Source organism: Apostichopus japonicus, chromosome 12 (assembly GCF_037975245.1).
Source record: "Apostichopus japonicus isolate 1M-3 chromosome 12, ASM3797524v1, whole genome shotgun sequence".
Taxonomy (NCBI): Eukaryota; Metazoa; Echinodermata; class Holothuroidea; order Aspidochirotida; family Stichopodidae; genus Apostichopus; species Apostichopus japonicus.
The window spans coordinates 8471999-8491764 of record NC_092572.1 but is presented as its reverse complement, the minus strand read 5'-3'; the positions used below and the strand labels follow the sequence as shown (position 1 = coordinate 8491764).

The 19766-nt window shown below is 37.5% G+C and overlaps 1 protein-coding gene across 2 annotated transcripts; it reads right to left on the bottom strand.

The window, feature by feature from the left end:
* Positions 1-222: 222 nt before the first annotated feature.
* Positions 223-18312, bottom strand: LOC139977125 (galactosylceramide sulfotransferase-like). Of its 2 annotated transcripts, XM_071986226.1 has the most exons (5): positions 18170-18312; positions 7451-8397; positions 3655-3782; positions 3063-3532; positions 223-1302 (listed from the first exon to the last, which is right to left on the bottom strand). In XM_071986226.1, exons 2-5 carry the CDS (start codon positions 7538-7540, stop codon positions 530-532), a joined length of 1461 nt encoding a protein of 486 aa, XP_071842327.1. In that variant the 5' UTR covers positions 7541-8397; positions 18170-18312; the 3' UTR covers positions 223-529. The 2 variants fall into 2 exon arrangements, with proteins under 2 accessions (XP_071842327.1, XP_071842326.1); XM_071986225.1 differs by lacking the exons at positions 7451-8397; positions 18170-18312 and adding an exon at positions 14418-14966.
* Between the last annotated feature and the right edge of the window lie 1454 nt (positions 18313-19766).

The following is a 19766-nucleotide window of genomic DNA, read 5'->3' as shown; positions in this document are numbered from 1 at the left end:
TCGACAAATAATAATAGAACATATGGCTTGATGTTTAACATATTTAATGCTCATTTTGTAATTTTGCTGTATTCGTTAGCATTCATTGCAAGATCTGTAGTTGTAAATATGTTTAAAGAAAGAGGCTAATGTCCCCCAGTGGTATACGTGGTTGCCAACCACCCCACCCCCCCCCAAAAAAAACCCGACACATGGAATTAAATATAAATATACAAATTAATGTTAAGTTTCAATGCTATCATTATTCAACGGAATGAAATCCATACACCGTGGTGCAATATGCATGTACATAACGTTATCTCTTTCATATAGGCCTAGCTATGAAGGCTGTTCTCTGGTTTGATCATATTCGCTGGAAAGACCTGACAAAGGAACGTTGCTGTCCTAGTGTCCCAGTCGACGAATAATGGCAAGTTGGTGTAGTAGGGCAGAGTGATGCCTCCCTCATATCATGAAAATGCGCCTTTTGGCACCGGATAAACCAGTTGCGCGAAATTATCAGCTCTTTGCCTACCATCAATTCGAAAGGTTAGTTTAACGATATCGATCTTTTCGACTTTCCTGACATTTTGGCATTCAATGTTGATAAGTACTTCAACGCAGGCCTCACCATACGCTGGCATTCGCTACTTTTGGAACCTGCTGGTGTCAGCTGGAATCGTTTAATTGTGATCTGTTTTAGTTCTGTGACGTGCTTTGTTCCAGCTATACATTTTGTCGTCTTTTCGTTGATCTTTCGCCTTAAGGTAGCAATATCTTCTTTCATCCGCTCTTTTCCGTAATGTTCTACTTTAGTCCATAATGTTTCATTAAAATGTCGATATAGGATCCAATCACCTTCGTTCCATTCTATCAGTCTTTGTATGACCTCTTGCGTCATTCCTTGAACTTCATTTGTTGCCCTCGAGTTCGTTTGAAAATACAAAACGTCATCCCAACTCCAACACATCAGATCTTTCAATAAGATTATGGACTCTTCAATATACTCCATAATTAAAACTAGATGAAATTCTTCATCCAAAGACTTAACTTTTTCGTAAATTTCGTCTTCTTTCAAGCCTTCTATTGGAGTAGTTAAACCGAGATCATAAAGAGAAGGATTCCGGAAGCTGTGACGTGGCGCAGAGCTGGTTTGTCTATTCTTCTTCAGGTAATACATCTTTGGATTTTTAACAAAGTCCTGGAAAGTCACGTGGAATACATTTTTCCATTTGTAGTAATTATATAGACTTTCATATTGAGTGGATGGATGACGTAATATGGTAATGTAAGTTGTATCCGGTGGCATGGCAGCGGAGAATTCTGCAAAATGAGAAGGGAAAAATCTTTTGGTGATATTTACCCACTTGAACATTACAGAAAAGACACGGACACAATGATATCTATATTATACAGAAAACAACACCAAAAGAATGATGTACCTACATCGAGCCAGGAAGAAATGAATAACATTGATCATCAAACATACATCTATGTGATAGAGATAAACGTCATTAACACCTTCCACAAGCCGCTAAAAAACATTTGATTTCATTTTGGAGATATCACACAATTCATGTTCCTTCAAACACAAGGGCTGGAGACTTGTGCCTCGAGTTTATGTTTTTCTTGATCTAGATACTAGCACGTTTATTCGCTGTAATGAGTTATGCAACTGCTGCGGATATGTAATTGACTGAAACTTGTTTTATGACCTACAGCGAAGGCAGTTGGTTTCATTGTTAAATTTGCACTGTTAAAATTGTAAAACATGCAAATATGAAAAGAAAGAGAGAACAACAGGTTTCAGGTTCTATGGTGGCACTTTGATATCACTGGTTAACAAAATGATAGCCCCTAGAAATGACGTTTAATCTAGGATATCTCACAATCGGAGTAAGGTATTTCTTAGCTCTTTTTTTGGGGGGCGGGGGGTGGGGGAGGGGCGGATTTTCTGCACACGTATCTCTGTCATTAAAGACGGTCGCGTCTGTGACCCCTTTACATATATATATATATATGACTTAATTGACTGATTTATTTTGCAATTGAAGCAATGAAATATATGTAGATTAATTTTGTGCGACACTAATTTTCTGAATTTTAAAGACGCTAATATAGGAAACAAACCCATACTCTTTGGTCGACAAATAATAATAGAACATATGGCTTGATGTTTAACAGCTTAGCACGTTCTCGAACCAACGACCTTCACATTGTTACTGTTCAATGTTTAATCTCATGTCCGATTATAAACTAACTGTAAAGATTCATCTCTATGCTGTAGTAGATTCAGATTAAGTATATTATTAAGAAGTTTCATTAAATTCTCTCTAGAAAAAAAAACGATTCCGCATTTACCACAAACCCCACAATTGGATCACAAGTACGATTTGTAGCCAGTTTTGTGCATATAGGAGTTCTTTCTGTGTACCCGTTACTGGACACCATATTTATATTGCTTAACCGCACCTTTCATGTATACACTATAAAATTTGCAACTATCTTACTACCGATTTTAACAAGTGCTGAACATGAACTCTATACCGTAAGATAACGAACTTCAAGAAACGTCAAACCATCGAATCGAAGTAGTCCACATACAAAATACAAAAGGCGTAATGGCACTTCAGAGCCGCCGTATGATTTAAAGTGACGTTATTTGGGTAATGAATCTATTCGAGACCACACCCAAGAATCCATGCGGTCTGTGTTTACAAGGAATATATTATACCAGCAAAAGTATTAGTTTTTGATTTCTTTATGACACTCATTTCCTGTGCTACGAAATGCTACATAATATAAACACAATCGAACTCACGGTATATTATATACGATCGTCCATTTGTGATTGATTGCAAATAGCAATACATACAAAATATTCCTTATACATACAAATATTCCTTATACATACAAAATATTCCTTATACATACAAACTATTCCCTATACATACAAAATATTCCTTATACATACAAAATATTCCTTACACATACAAAATATTCCTTATTCATACAAACTATTCCCTATACATGCAAACTATTCCTAATAATTATTAGCGGGTAAAGAGAAAAGGTTAACTTACCTGTCTTCACCCACCTAGCATGGTTGGCTAATACGTTGTATTGATAACCCTTTGGTAATGAAGCTACGCACTTGATGTTGAAATCGTTATTACCACAAAAATAATTACTTTTACCAACAGGAAGAGCAAATGTCAGGTCATGAAAGTCACCAAAACGATATAAAATATTTTGGATAGTTGAACTTCCCGTTTTGTGGGTTTTTAATAAAACGATATTTTTCTTTGGTGAACACATCGCAAAAGATTCCGTTGATTGATGAAGCGGTGACGTATGATTTTGATCAATATTTAAAAGAGTTGCGTTGAATTGGACGAGTTTTGTGGTATTTGTGTATAAAGATGCTGTATTGTTTGACCGTTGCTCTTCCTTAGGTAAACTTTTATCTTTTGAAGAGGAACGGTTTCCTCCACTTCTAACGTACATCTTGTTTCCATCCATTCGAACGTTTTCTTCATACGTTTTTGGAATTCTGCAAAACAAAAAACAAAATTTTTAAAAAATATTATTGGTTATCTATATACTGTTAATCATGTATATGATGGGTATGATGGCATTGAAGAAAATGTTTTCAAACATATAATGATTTCATACCTGTAATATTTGAGTGACCTTCTCATATAAGTGGGATTCGTTTTAGTCAGAAAGACGCACACAAGCAGCATGGAGGCTATAGCACCCATGATAAGTGTTGTCAACAACTGGCGGAGGTCTCCAGCCATCTGGAGAGAGTAACAACACAGACATGCACTGCATTTAATTAAGAGAGTTAATTAAGAGATTTAGATTATGAGAGTGCTTAGATTGAGAGGGCAGTACCTGTGAGGAGACAGGTGTAAGTAAGACATGCCGTAAATGATAAAAGAATTAATTTAAAAAAAATTAAATTAGATCGTCTGAACAATTTTATTAAAATATTTATAAGTGTTCTTTTTTTCATATCCCAATACAGCTTGTTTGTCTAACATATATAGAACTGCAGAAAGACGCAAAAAGTTAAATCTTACAATTTTCAAATTGACTCAAGTTTAATCAAATGATAGGGATATCAACAAGTAACTGCAATGAAATGAAAGGTGGGATATCAGCTATAAAAGGCATGTCATATAGAAGGGATACAATAACCAATAAAAATATACCGAAGGGGACAGATGCCATAATCCCAAACTACTTTTAAGAGTTCGCATACATGATAGGCCTATACAGTGGCGTAGAAGGTACTTTTGAGTGGGGGCTGAAGACTGATGGCCGGCCTGGGGGAGGGGTGTAAGGGGAGGGGTGTCCCCCTCCCTTTTGGATTTTTTTGCATTTCCAGGTGGCCTCAGATGCAATTTGGTGCAATATAGCACACTTCAACACCCACTCCATTTTGTAAACTTAATTTTGTATTTTCCCCTGGCCTTAGATGCAATTTGGTGCTCCAAATGAGATTTTTTTCTCATTTGGAAATGAAAAAGGGTTTTACTGACTTGCGAACCGGGGGCGGAATGATACTTCCGCCCTCCACATTTTTCACTGGGGGGCTGGCGCCCCCCCCCCCAGTCCCCGGTTCCTACGCCCTTGGGCCTATATATATAGAACGCAGTAAATTGGACAACATAACAATCATCGATAACTTCTCTAACACTATATTATTGTTTGATTTCGCTTATTGTAAATTGTTCATCCACAGTAAGACCAGCACGGTCACATTAAAAAGAAAAGTTACAACAGTCGCCGATTTGCACAACCATGCAACAACATGTATTGTCCTGTTGTATTGTCCTGTCATACAACGCTTCAAAGCACTCGTACTGGCAGTATTCACAGTTCCGAACCTTTATCTGATTGAAACAGGGTAAACATACTGCTCAAACTGTCAGCTCGAGTGCTTTGAAAGCGTGGTATGAAAGTGCAGAATTTAGTAGTATTAGCAGTATTGGCGATATATGTAGGTTTGCCCCGATCAGAGATCCGTTGGATCAGATTGTTATTATTTACACCACTCTGCATAGATACGGAGATTGCTTTGTGGCGGTCACTAGTGACAATGGATGAGATTGTCCGTATTAAAGGATTAGTTCAGGTGTCACAAATGTTTAACTTATATGAAAGAGGACAATAAAAGAAACCCAATAGTGAAGAAATTATTCAAATATCTGTTTCCGTTTAGGAGACATTCAAGTTTAAAGTTCTATCTGATTGTGTAGAAACTGCTGAAATCAGACTAGCTGTGACGTCATATCCTCACATTCCTGAACAGTCTTTGTTATTTTATTAAAATATTTTGTAAGATTTTATGACTTACAATCAAAAGATACGTCAGGAGATCTCATATGTGTCAAGGGAAGTATTTGAGATTTAACATCTGAAGAATGTTTGATTATATTTTTTTAGATTTGTGAGAAAAAAAATGGAATTATTTTTGAATGAAATATATTGACACGTGTTAAGGAAGTGAGGATGTGACATCACACTCTCACAGTTAGTCTTTCTACACCAGTCATTTGCAAAGAAATTTTGAAATCTTCAAAGTGTGATATTAACAGAGAATGCTATCATGGTAGTTTCTTCACTATTCTGTTTGTCTTTTTAAGCTCTTTCATGTCAGACACCTGAACCAATCCTTTAATTTTCAACCCGCATTTGTGCTCTCCTGTGCGTGGCACATCTCGAGAACGGCTGATTTTAAGTTGCTCTGCGAGCTATTGCCACGGTTGAGTAATTTGCTAAGCTTTTTCTGAAAGGCTCTAAAAGTAGTCTAAGGAAAGCCATGTAGCTATAAACAGATAGCTCTATAGGAAAGCAGAGACGACCGGCTATACACTAGTGTCATTGTTAATGGCTGCCACACTGGATACAATGGAGCTTACTGTTGTTGGCTTTAGCCACGGTTAACCGATTACAAACTGCTTCTCCTTGTTTGCTTCAATATGTAGTGTTACAATACGGTACCCGTCTTATACACATACAGTACATATACCGTACCCAAATAGGTTGAACCTCCCCTCCTCACCCCCGACCCCTCACACTTCACCGGGGCCGCGAAATCATGCCACTGGTAATACGAAAAATAAAAATACGAATATACAGTAGGTGTGACTCAGTTCGATCCCTAGAAGGGGTAACTTCGGGGGGGGGGGGAGTGGCACGTATTGCGTTCTCTGTATATTTAACAGTTAACTTGTAAAAATGTCGGAAACGATCAACTTCACAAGGAAGAGAAACTAAGTACAGGCGGAAAGAATGACAGAGAGGGGGGAGGCGAGGAGAGGGAGGGAGAGGGGTTTGAAAGGGGATTAATTGTCAGGAAAGCCTGGAGAGGGGGGGGGTGCCTCAGCTCGGGTGTATACAATAGTTGGGATGGAGACACATTCGGTTATGTTGGTTAATAGTTATAATGTATATTACTTTCATTGATGGACTTAATATAAGCTTTAACATCTCGTTGCCACTTTGGCTTTGAGTTCCTTTTAGTATCAAATTGCAGTTTCTAATTAGAATCGATGTATAAACGTTAGCGCAACGGTAACTATACCTGTACATGCGGGTTTCCAAGGCCGTTATACCGTACTACAACAAACGTACGGTATACAGTACAGCATAATAAAGTATTGTAGGCGCACGGTATAAATAGGCTTACGTTGAAATGCCATGACTGTAGGCTCAAAGTTATAGCTATTTTGTAAGACATACTTTCAGTCTAGCAAGCATTTATATATCATGTTTACTTTGTATTAGATAGCTCGTTTTATGTACTGAATAATACATCATACCATTGCACCATCGTTAATGGGAACACGTAAACATATATATTATCCTACGATGATGATTACCGGTATCGCTCAAACTGGTCTTTGAGATGGCGAATGAGCGGCTTAATTAATTATTTTATTTTTATTATTTTATTTGTTGACGATTTTGGGTCACTATATAAACAGTATATCCAAGCCAAATCCCCGTTTATATGAAATTAACCTTCTTGCCTTATAGATGCTGGTTGTCACTTATTTAATTTACCCAGATAGACATAGGGCATGATTTCGTGCTTGGTTTATGATTTCCACAAATCATACCCCACCCCCCCTCCCCCTCACTCGTCCCCATTATAAAAAGAAGAACATACACACAGTATTATATATACATCTCCATAAACCTGAGAGGCCATCAGTAATGGCTCCAAATTTGACAGTAATAATCACCCGAAGGTTCGGACTGTAGAAATTATTCCTAGAGATATAGGCCTATACAAAAAATATTTTTGAAATTTCATTGTGTCAGTGAGCTTAAACTTACTGAGGAAGGTAGGACAATGCCCCTTCAAATTTGAGAGTAAGTGATCATAATTTTGAATTCGTATGCGAATTTATCAAATGCAACGCAAAGATATATATAACTTGATAAGACTTACCTTAGAAGCTAGAGAGATGTTGTTGTCCGCATAAATAAACCGTATAGTCTTCCAATTCACTAGTAGCCTGTATGTACACTCGTTAGACATGTAGTTTTGCAATCACATTTCTATCTTATCAATCTATGCTCTTTCTGCAAACATAGATGAACGAACGTCTCTCTCAACTGTTGTGGTAATAATTAATTCATGTGACTAAATACACTTATGGCCTATGCACTGTGTTTGTATATATGTTTCAAAGTGCAGATTAGTATCAATGTAACCGTTACATCAATATCACTGCTATATTCGTGTTCCTCAGTGGTATACGCCCATCAAAGAAGCGACGGTGTACGATCTTGAAAGCTATAGCGATGTTATTAGGCCTAGTTGATGCAGTTTTTCCCCTTGATAACGGTGATATCAAACAATAGCAATAAATAATGGTAATAAATAATTTGTTTATTATTAACTATGATCAAGAAAATGTTATTTCGAATTCCATGGTTCCAAGAAGAAATCTGCTTCGGAAGTATAGGCTACAACTTTACCTTTAACACTTCCTCTTAACTGCATGTAGGCAATGTATATGCAAATATAATGTCTTACTACATGCCAGGTATGTAGGTATATATGTTACAGCGACTGACCGGATCATGGCGAGGCTTTTCCTACTTCTAAGCTAACACCTGATTTGTGTACCAGGAAACTAGAAAAATACATTTTGAATTCACAACCTTCTCGAATGCAACGTAACATCCTCTTTCTCTAAATAGTTATTTTACAATACTCCGACGTCTTCCCATGCATACTAATATCGATTTTTGTCCATTGCTGAGATGCTTTGTGGAGATGTGAACACAAAAGACTGCACTATCTCCTCCTCTCTCTCTCTGATTCGCTTCTTCGGCATGGTGATCGATTTTCTATTGTTGTGGCAGTCCATCTGATAAAACGTGCCATCTCTGCAAACAAACACGTTAGTAAAGCAACGTAAGAAACTATATCGGTTACAAACACACTGGGGAAGGACTGAGTACAACTTGGAGAACGTGAACCAGTACAAGTAGAATTTCACTTGGTGTGAGCCGAATAGCTTACAGGGGCGTATCCAGGGGGGGCGCAACAGGCGCGCCCCCCCCCTATTGGCCGTCACCAAAAAAAAAAAAGTTTAGCAAAAAAAAAAAAAAAAAATTGATGACGACCTTTATGTGAGATGTCGGTGATCGCTCAACCCCCCCCCCCCCCTCCCGTATACTTTATTTTTTGTTTGCCAAAAAAAGGTTCTGGCGAAGTTCGGCGGCATAATAGTTTTAGAAACATAGATGGTAATTGTGTTTGTATTATCACTATAAACACTAAGTGACATGCCAGCCATACTAAATTGTGCATTTTGTGTCCATATTTACTGGAAATGTTGCTTATTATTAAGGTCGAAAAATGGATCACATATGGCCATGGGCGGCGATCCTGGGTGGAGGGGGGATATATCCCCCCATGAAAATGGGTGGAGGGGGGATATATCCCCCCATGAAAATGGGTGGAGGGGATGTAATGCACCATATCCCCCCCCCCCACCAAATGCCAGGGATAAGAATATTTTCATGCCTACATTTATGCATCTTCGTTAATGTACGGCTCTTTTTTAGCTTCATTTCTCGCCTACCATAAACGCAGTGCGATCTTTTCAAATAAAGCGTCTTTATAAAGCAAAAATAGTTGACTGTAGGCTTCATTGGCCCTATAACAACAAAATGTATTATTGCGCCCACGGTATTGATATAGTACATATATGCACCCTCATAGTATTCATATAGGCCCTATAGTAGGCCTACACACGTACATGTTCCCTCGAACAGCTGAGAATCTCATGTAACCAGGGTAATGCTTAATACACGTTTCACCTGGATGCCCTAGCAATCGGTACCTAGGAATGTAACTATGTGTAATTGTGTATTGCATGTGTATAGGCCTATAATAGCCTGCATGAGGCCATTTTCTTCATCGAATAATATAAAAGAGCTCTCGAACATTCTAACGTTGCGCCTGAAACAAGATTGACAGGGGCAATTTTCCCAAAATAACACCCGAAATTAAAAAAAAAGTATTTTGGATCCTGAATATGAGATATTTCGGACATGACATCCCTATTTTAAAGTTGGGTATATGCCGCTTGGAAACCTCGGGAAGTGCCGTTTCCGGCCATCTAGAGGGTTTGTTAATCCCAACATTTTCTTGTACGCTTCGCGCCAACTCATGGTGGCGCTACGCTTAGATAGTCAACAAGGTCATATCCCCCCCCCCCCCCCCACTCGGAAGTACTGATCGCCGCCCATGCATATGACACCATTTTGCATTTAAGCCCTTCTTCGAAAGCAAAAATTGTACACCCCTCCCCTTAGACCCATCCCCCAGGACGGCGATCATTCATGCCTGGCGCCCCCCCCCCCCCTATTGGAAAATCCTGGACACGCCCCTGGCTTACAAGGCTATAAGTTTATGGGTACGATTACGAAATAGTGCATTAGTTACGATAATAGTAGGCCTATTGAGAAAGCCCGAGTACGCGACGAGTTGGAGTACACAAGTACGAGTACAGGTAAATACGCTATGGTAATAAGAGTACTCGTACGCACTCACTATGCAAGTCTGGTTACAAGGTGTTTCCTCTGTTTTAATATTCAGCGTTGGAGATGCTAGGCGGCAAGTTGTCTATCGTATACTAATGGGCTTATATTTGACACGTCATCACAATCTATTCTTCTTATTGTTATTTTTTTGATATAGTTATCAAAGATATAATATGTTATGATATTTTGTTGCATTCCAGAGTTTGAAAAAGAAAACGTAATACGTTTAGCAAACTCTTGCATCTTGGACGAGGGCATGTCTACAAAGTAAACAATTCTTTACACATGAGTTCATAAATTAGTTTTCGCTGTGGCATAATGGCTTGTATACGCTTCCGTACCTCACTCCAAGTTAGGCCCCGCGGCAGAGGTTAGAATATGATACGGAGTACGTGGAATAAAGAAAAAAAAAAAACGTTTGTGTGTGTCTGGTTTATGGTTTTTTTTTTGGAAGGGGGGGGGGGGTTAAATGTCCCATTATAAAATCCTGGATCCGCTCTGGAAAAGGTTGTAGTCGAGGACCGACTGTAGGCTACTAACAGCCGTTTCGTAGACCATTATAAGTTAAAGACCTGGACCTGGAAATTACATACAGCCATGGGACGTCCTATATATGTAGATTACATATGCTAGGCAAGCTGTCTCTGGCGATAAGCCAAAGCTCTTACCAACGTTATATATACGGAGTGCCGCTCAAAATATGATAGCACTTGATCAAAATAATGTACATCACATTACTTCTGTCACCAAGTGACGGTTAATGAGCGAATCCTTAATGAATTGTATTCAATTCTGAATAATAATTTTCGATCACAGATACTTTTCGGCTAAATAGGCCTATTAACCGCATTCATAACGTATCTTATATATACTACTTTTAATTTCTTTGTTTTTTACTTTTAAATTCATTTAAGGATATAAACTTAACAATTAATGAACTATACATCATTATGGTATTTTATAATAGAATATAGTTTCGGTGAAAAAAATATCTTATTTATGGCCGTAGCCTTCCTGGCAAAATGCAAAAGTCGGGGAGGGCCGAGCTATACCATTCGATATGGATAGGATATGTCAATAGCATTTTATTTCTGAAATGGACAATTTTAATCACATTTTTAAATAATCATCTGTTGATAATGTAAACAAATCATCTATATGTTTTTAACTTCCTCTTTATTGTTTGAGCACATATAAGCAGTGTATTGATGGAAGGTCAAACCAGGGAGTCGTTATGGCCATAACAACACCCAGCTGGTCAAATTCGTCGAGATTATTTGCAATACAATCTCTTTATTAAGTTCCGTCGTTTGACAAACCGTAATTGGAGAGAAACAGCAGGTAATTTCTTTCTTGGTCATGAAGGATTTAAACAAAGGTTATTTCAGTTTGGTCGGAAGGAAGATATAACTTATAGCGGTTTGATAGATTAAATCTTGATTGGAAGTGAGATAGGATTCACTATAGATAGGATAATATAATGCTCCATTTCAGCATCCTGTATATATTATGAATATGATAATAAAGAAAAACATATTTAAGAGACTTTCCTCTAGTTTAAGGAAGACTGATTGACTATTGTCTAAAGACATTTTTAGAAACGACTGCTAGGATATAAAGTATGGACATACACTTTTCATCAAAGTGCAGCTATAATTACGTTACCCGTGCCCGTGGGCCACCTATTTAGAAGCCCTAGTTTGTAAATGGTATCGTGTATTATATTTTATATGACACCAGATAATGGTACGTGATAGTTAATCGCATGGAAAGTTATGAACTTCTTTAATATGTACTGTATTCGATCAAACTGGGATCACTGGCGGATCCAGGGCCATTGTTTGGGAGGGGCCAAAGTGGCATTAGAGTGATATGGGGGAGGGGTCTTTGGAAAATTTTCTATTTCTGAATGCCCTCATATGCAATTTGGTGCGACAAAAGTGTACAATGGTGATGTTAATTTACTTCTAAAAAAAATGTTTCCCAGGTGTAATTTTCTAAAATATTTATAAAACAAAGTTGAGATCATCTTTCTCAAGAAATTTGATTTCTCATAGGTTATAAATTTCTTACAACCAGCCTGTAACTGCAAAATGGTGTTAAACTGTAAATCCTCATGCTCATACATTTACATAGCTCCCAACTCTTGAGAAGGCAAATGCTTGTCCATGCCACGAATCGCCGTCCTGGGGGGGGGGGTATAAGGGGAGGGGGTGTCCCCCTCCCCTTTTGAATTTTTTTTTGGAATCCTGGTGATGCCTACATGTAAAATGGTGGCACTTAGAAAGGCTTTTGTCACCCAAAATTTTCTGAGATATATGCATTTTTTTGTGTGTAACATCAATAAATTGAATAGTATACAAATAATGATTGGTTATGATCAGTGCAATAGTGCAAATATTTCATGAGTTGAAAGATGGAATGTTCCATTCAACGAGGCGCAGCCGAGTTGAATGGAACAAATTACCATTCATTATTTGTTTTATACAACACCTTCAAATTTGGATATAATTGGATGTAAAATGCACTCATGCAACAGATTGTTTTGAACAGACAGGTTTCTCTGCTCTCTTACCATTGAAAAAAGTGCTACCAAAAAAGTATAACGCATGGTTCTATCATCATAGCGTGCAATAGAGCGGATTTTGCATGCAATCGACGAGCAATTGACCAATCAAATCGTCCCCGTTCTGGCGTAGTGACGAATGTTCAAAATGTGAGTTTTGAGAAAACGCGCTCTAAAGATTTTCATATTTTGACTTTAGTATAGCGTAACTAAAAGAGGATCTTTTTTTACCGAAAGTTGTCAATATTTTAAATATAACAAATAGAACTTTGAGTTCTCATGTTTGTTGCTGAAATTTCTTACATAGTAGTAATTTTAGTGTAAACATATTCGTCGTTATGTCATGTCATTTTCAGTTAATTTTAGACATTCGCCACACATTGATCACTGTGCTAGAACTAAATTTTGAGGTTTCGTCCTGTCACAGACTTGTATTCGTCACTTTTGTGTGTAGTAGCCATAGGGTACACCGTGAATGTTCACTGTCACATGGGGAGAGGAAGGGGGGGGGGGGGTTAGGTGGAATAACCTTACGATAGAAGAAAATAATCGAAGGGGTGGTACATTGGTCTTATTAATTTTAAAAAGAATGTCCACGGTTTACTTTAATGTATAAAATAGACAAGGAATGGGTTATACGCAGGTATCAACATACGTGTTTAGTATGTTTTTCTTGAGTGACATGGATGGAGTCGGATATGACGAGGGGAGGTGGTATATAGGGCAAGGAGAGCCGGCTGTTGAAATGGTGGTATATTGGTCTTATTAATTTAAAAAGAACGCCCACGTTTTGTTGCAATGTATAAAATAGACAAGGAATTTGTATGGGTTATGGGCGGATGTAAGTGTTTTAGTATGTGTTTCTTGGGTGAAATGTAGGGTGTCGGATAGAGAGATGTTGAGGTAGGGAGGGCAAGGAGAGCCGGCTGCTGAAAGGGTTATATATTGGTCCTATTTATTTTAAAGAACCCCCACCATTTTCTATAAAGTATAAAATAGACAAGGTATATGATGAAATGTGAACACATGCAGTTGCAAAAATAATAGTTCCAGTGGCGTAATCTGTTAAGTCGGAACTCTGATAAAGCACACAGACTACGGAAAATTGTGTGCAATTCTTCATTTTCAAGTTAGTGTATTACGTGAAATGTCTCTGACGATAGTTTCTAAGTATCCTTCAAACGCTTTGGGAAGCTATTCCACTATACTATCCCCTTAAACGGAATGTGAAATTTTATTACGCTCACAGGCACATTCATAATAACCAACCCAACAACTGTGCAATTGTTCAAGTGTTTCCAAGTTGTACTATAGTATGTTGTTCCTTCTTTTTATTTCCTTCCAGTATACATATAAAAAATTTCTTACGCTCACGGGCACATTCATAATATCCAACCCAACCTCGTGTGAATCCTCAGATTTAAAGAAGGAAATAACTGTGCCATTGTTCAAGTGTTTCCAAGATGTACTGTAGTATGTTGTTCCTTCTTTTTATTTCCTTCCAGTATACATATAAAAATTATAGAGAGGAGTCATATAACACCTCAACAAGAAGAATAACTCATATAAAAGTTTTTTTTTTAAGATGATAGGATACCAAACAGTCCAAGAATAACTAATATAAAAAGGGAGAAAATGTCAAGATGATAGGATATCATATAAAATACATCTACTAATACAAAAGTTATTACATAAAACGATATAACAAACAAACTATAACAAACATTCTAAGTGCTCGAATGGAATGTATAAAGCAGCACGGTAAATAAATGAGTTGCTGTAAACTTACGTTCGGTATTTTGTGTGGATTTCTTAGATTTCTGCTCGATTTGTGCAGGAGAGTTTTCAGTACAGTATACAAAGGGTTATTCTGATCACTGTAAATCTTATTAGCCATTCTTGTAAACTCAGGTCTTGCAGCAGCATTTACTTTTTCTAAAAGTATATTGTATTCTAAATTAATATAGATGATGTGTATTTAAGAAACTTCAGTCTTCTTTTCTTTGCTTTTTTTTGCAATATAAAATGGTACCAGGCAGGCACTGTATAGATCACATGTGCCAGGGTAGAATAATAGTATTGAAAACATTTTCCTTAGCATTTTGGTTAAAGAAAGACACAACGTAAGCCACACTAGATACTATATAATATACTTTTTTAATACCTTAATGCTTTGCAAGAAAAGGTCAAACTGTCGTCACTGTATACTCCCAGTACTCAGTTTTGGAGGTTCTAGCCACATCAGATCCCTCAATAATAATAATAATACGTTGCGACCTTGATAGAATGAGACCTTCATGTTTTATGGTTTATTTTCAAAAACAAATTTCCCTTATTTTTTTTAATTTTTTTTTTGGGGGGGGGGGGGAGTTACGCAATAAAGTCTTGCGGTCACATGTTGGAACTATGTCATTTACAGAACACTGAAAATTTCATTGGTCAGTTTCAACAGAGCTCTTATGAATTGTACATGATACAGCAGTATCATCGGCATATTTTGTTATAGAAATGTGTGAGTTTGACCTAATTTCATCAGTATATATAGTAAATAATATAGCATATAATGGACCCCCCCCTCCCACCCCAAGGCACACCAACCTTTATTTCCAATATTTCCGATAACCCTTTATCCAACCTTACTTGTCTGGGCCATCCTTGAAGAAATTGTGTCAGCCAATGAATAAGCCATGTTTCTTTGATAAATCGTAAAAGATCCTTCATTAATTGAAGCATTTGGCAAGACAGTATAAAAGGTTGCTTTACAGATTTTCTAGTAATTCGGTCTAAACGCCCCCCCCCCCCCCCTCCTCGTCCTTTGTAGCAAAGTAACTACTTAAGTATAAACTATGCTAGTACCTTCCAAAGTTTCATGTAAAAGTATGTGACCTTCAATTATGTAACTAGGTATTACTTAGCTAGAAAAAGGTAGTTTTAAGTTAGGCTAGAGTAATGCTCGTGATGAGCAAAGCCGCCAACAGCTAAGAGAAACCGTACTTCTTTAGGGAGATGTTACATTTGTAACGATTTGACGATTTGTATCTCGGCAAAACGTCAATTTTCAGATTGTTCTCATTTTGACGAGTTGTCGTATTTCAACAAAACGTCAATTTTCAGATTTTTTTTTCATTTTGGCGACTTGTTATATTTCGGCTAAACGTTAAAATTCAGATTGTTCTCATTTTGACGAGTTGTCGTATCTCAACAAAACGTCAATTTTCAGATTTTTTTCATTTTGGCGACTTGTTATATTTCGGCTAAACGTTAAAATTCAGATTTTATTCATTTTGACGACTTGTTGTATCTCAGCAAAACGTCAATTTTCAATATTTTGTCATTTTGACGACATGCTGTATCTCGGCAAAACGTCAATTTTCAGATTTTTGTCAGTTTGACGACTTGTTGTATCTCGGCAAAACGTTGAGATTCAAATTTTTGTCATTTTGACGACTTGTTGTATTTCGGCAAAACGTCAATTTTCAAAATTTTGTCATTTTGACGACTTGTTGCATCTCGGCAAATTTAATAATTTTGTCGTTTTGACGAGTTGTTAAACTCGGCAAAACGTCTTTTTCCGAATTTTGTCATTTTGACGAGTTTGTTTCTCTTTCATCACCATGTCCCTTCTACGCTTCCGTAGTATATGAATACTGTATTAATCAATTAAATGACGAGGTGAACTAATAAAGATATTACCTTCCCATAATCCTGGGTGTTTTCAAATGGCAGTTAGTTGGTTCTCAAGTCAGTATGGCATGGTTGTTATGTTCGGCTTGTTCCAAAGGGTAATATTCGTCGATATGCAAAAATGCATGGACCTTAGACAAATAGTGTTACTGAGTGGTTGTAATGATGACTAAAGTATTCGTCAGTATGTAAAAACGAGAGTGGGTCTTAGGTGGACATTCGTCAAAAATGAGTCAGAAAAAAACGAAAAAAATAGACAGTTTTAAAACTTCTAACCCGGCTCAACCGATTCTTCACCCTCGAAGTAGGTAAGAACAATATTTAACTCAATTTCGCCAAAAGTGCACGTTCGCCACTACGCGAAAACGGGGACGAAATGCTGTAAAGGAGGTTTTATACTCTATTATGCTAAATGCTAAAGAAATGATGGTTGCTAAGTCAAGATTTGATGCAATTTTTTTTATGTATACTTGACAATTACAATGCGGTTTTTTCGGACGCTTGTGAGGGTCAGCGGGTTTGGGTGTTAGAATGCGGGTCTAATTCCCGCGAATTGCGGGTCAGTTGGGAGCTCTGCATTTAATTTTAAACCAGAAAACGAAAAGGTTTAGACTAGTCTACCACTGCTATTCCTCTCGATTTTTTTAATTTCCAATCATATGATTTAGCGGATGTTCGGAAACACTTTTTGGCTCACCTTTGGGGGGGGGGCATGGCCCCCCTTGGCCCCCCCTTGGATCCGCCAGTGACTGGGATATGTCATGGGGCCCATAGAGTTAATTCTTTTGTCATGCATCGTCTGTTGTACTTTCGTGAGTAATAAAGGAAACTTTTGTCACCACATGAATGTCTATTGTACTTTCGTAAGTAATAAAGGAATATTTTCGAATCTAAAACTCGTCGAACTTAAACTTTTGAAAATCAGTTATCAAATAAAAATGACATATTTAAAACTGTCTTTGTTATACTTCTTATAAAATATTTGATAAGGAACAGACCTAGGCTAGGTCAAGCTGTAAGGAATTATCATTAAAAGATTTTGATATAGACGCATGACAACATTTGCCAAAATAACTTTCCTCTTTTGCGTTTTCTTCTTCCTTTGGGCTCCCCTCAAACTCCCCACCCCCGCCCCCTCCGCTCTTGTTTGGAATTTAAGTTCCGTGGCAAATAACCTTTGTTTCTTTTCTAATTTCTAATTTAGGCATAGAGGCACATGAATGTCTGTATTTTGTTTTCCTGAACTTCTTTCCCAGACCAAATTACATAGTAATCTAATTACTTTACTATAGTGTCGTCTGCTATAGCTGCTTTCCTTTCACTGGACCCTGGATATAGTTAGCCTAGGCCTATTGACCGGCTACAGCTGTCCTTTCGGATGCGATATGACTAAAGCCTTATGAAAAAAATTATCACCACCTCATTTTACTTAAAACTGTATCCCTAACGATAGATCCACATCCCAGAATAACATGGCTTGGCGGTTATGTCCTGGGCTTATATCACTAACAATTCAATACAAGGAAAATAGGCTTAGCATATATAACTTAGGCATATGTACGTAGCCTTGCACTTGGTCTAACTTAGGTTGCGTAGGTCATAACTTAAGCCTAGAATATTTCCGTCTATTAACATACCTAGAATTATACAAATTTTCAAACAAATCCTCCTTTTCACACATATTCCCAACACTGTTTATATGGCGAAAGGTCACCAGCAGTATATAGCCAGTAATCTGAGTTATGAGGTAGGCCAAAGCTTACTCAGCCTAGCCAGTAAGTTCTGGACAGTAAATTTAATTTATAGGCCACTTGCCTAAATTTACTCAAATATGATTTTAAGGCCTAATTCACTAACCATGTTCGGACAAAGCTTTGTAGGCAAAACGACACATTCAATCCACTACTAATGCTAACATCTCATGCTTTGATGACTGTGACTGAATGTATAGACATGCATCAAACTTTGTTCACTCTCACTTAATAAGTTGTGGTCTGTTATCCTGCATAAACTACTACTCACTTTGCAACATTAACATTCAGAACCGAGAACTGCATGCATACAATAACATGGAAGTACTACACAAAGTAGGTGTGTTGGAAGGGCGGGGGGGGGGGGTGTAATTTTTCACGGCATTTTCCAGGGACAAATATGACACTATCTGCATGAATGGAGCACTAAAATAATACAAGCAAGAAATTGTTTGCCATGTGCCTCTCAGATACCGGAAATGACACTTTACAGACATTCAAAGTTGCATAAAACACTCCACTTGCTCGAGTCATCAGTGACGAAAAAAAAAAGTTTTCAAAGTTGGTTCTTAAGTCAAGAGTAAAGTACTTACCACTCGGGTCGTCATAACCCTTTCTCTGTCGTGAAAATTGCAACTACTCTTTCTTAAAAAAAGGGTAAAATCAGATTTAATTTCAAAGTCGAATGCACAATGAAGACGTACAAATGATCTGACTTTTTGCCGTACAACGCAAAGCGCCCTCACTTTTCCAAAGCTTCATTGCTTTAACACACGGCGATACACTGTGTCAGCGTTCTTCCTTATGCAATTTCTATTGGTATACCTCACATTGTTTGAGATGTAAAGGACGGAGTCACCAGTGGGTGCGTGGAAGGACTTATGAAGTTGCAGGGTTGCGAGAAGGGGTAGGGGGGGGGTAGTTGAAGGGGAAGGAGGGGTGAAGGCGGAAGCATGGTAGGGATCTGTCCATTTGTTGTTGAAAATTATGTCATATTTTGCACACACTCTCTGTACTTCCTACAAATTTTCATCCACTTCATTAAAGGTTGAAAAAACATCAATCGTCGCCTATGTTAAGAATATCAGTTATGTTCAACATTTTCCCACTAGTTCAAATTTTCAGAAAGATTTGTAACGTAAAATAAAGCGCCATCAGAAATCATATTCAAGTCGATGTCCAGGCTTATTTCAAGATATAAAAGTCATTGCTTTCTCTGTGACGTAATATGTTTGGTAACGTCACGATTTTCTCGTCATAGCCGCTTGTGACGTTGCTCGATTCTTGGATACCATCATAGCTGCCATGAAAATACTTCAAAATCTGAAGGAATTCAAGGCCGCAGCTATTCTCCTTGGTGCGAGAAGAAACTTTCTCTTGAATTTAAGGGCCAGTGTTGTATTTATCGTTTGAATGTGACATTGTTGATAAGGCGTGATATAAGCTTCTGGAAATATGTTTTGCAATCAAGTCACCTGTATTCAATTTTACAGGTGGTCGCTTATGAAACAATTTTTATTGACAGTGAAGAAAAACTGGTTGTGAGAAGTGATTCAACTGCAAACAGGTAAGGAGAACATATTGTAATCAGCAACGATACTAGGATTGCGTCATAACATTAAATATAATATTTTTTGAAGTTAGTTTGTTTGCTTTCGTTTGACCAATCGCTTTACAGTTAACTGAAAAGTCATATTACAAAC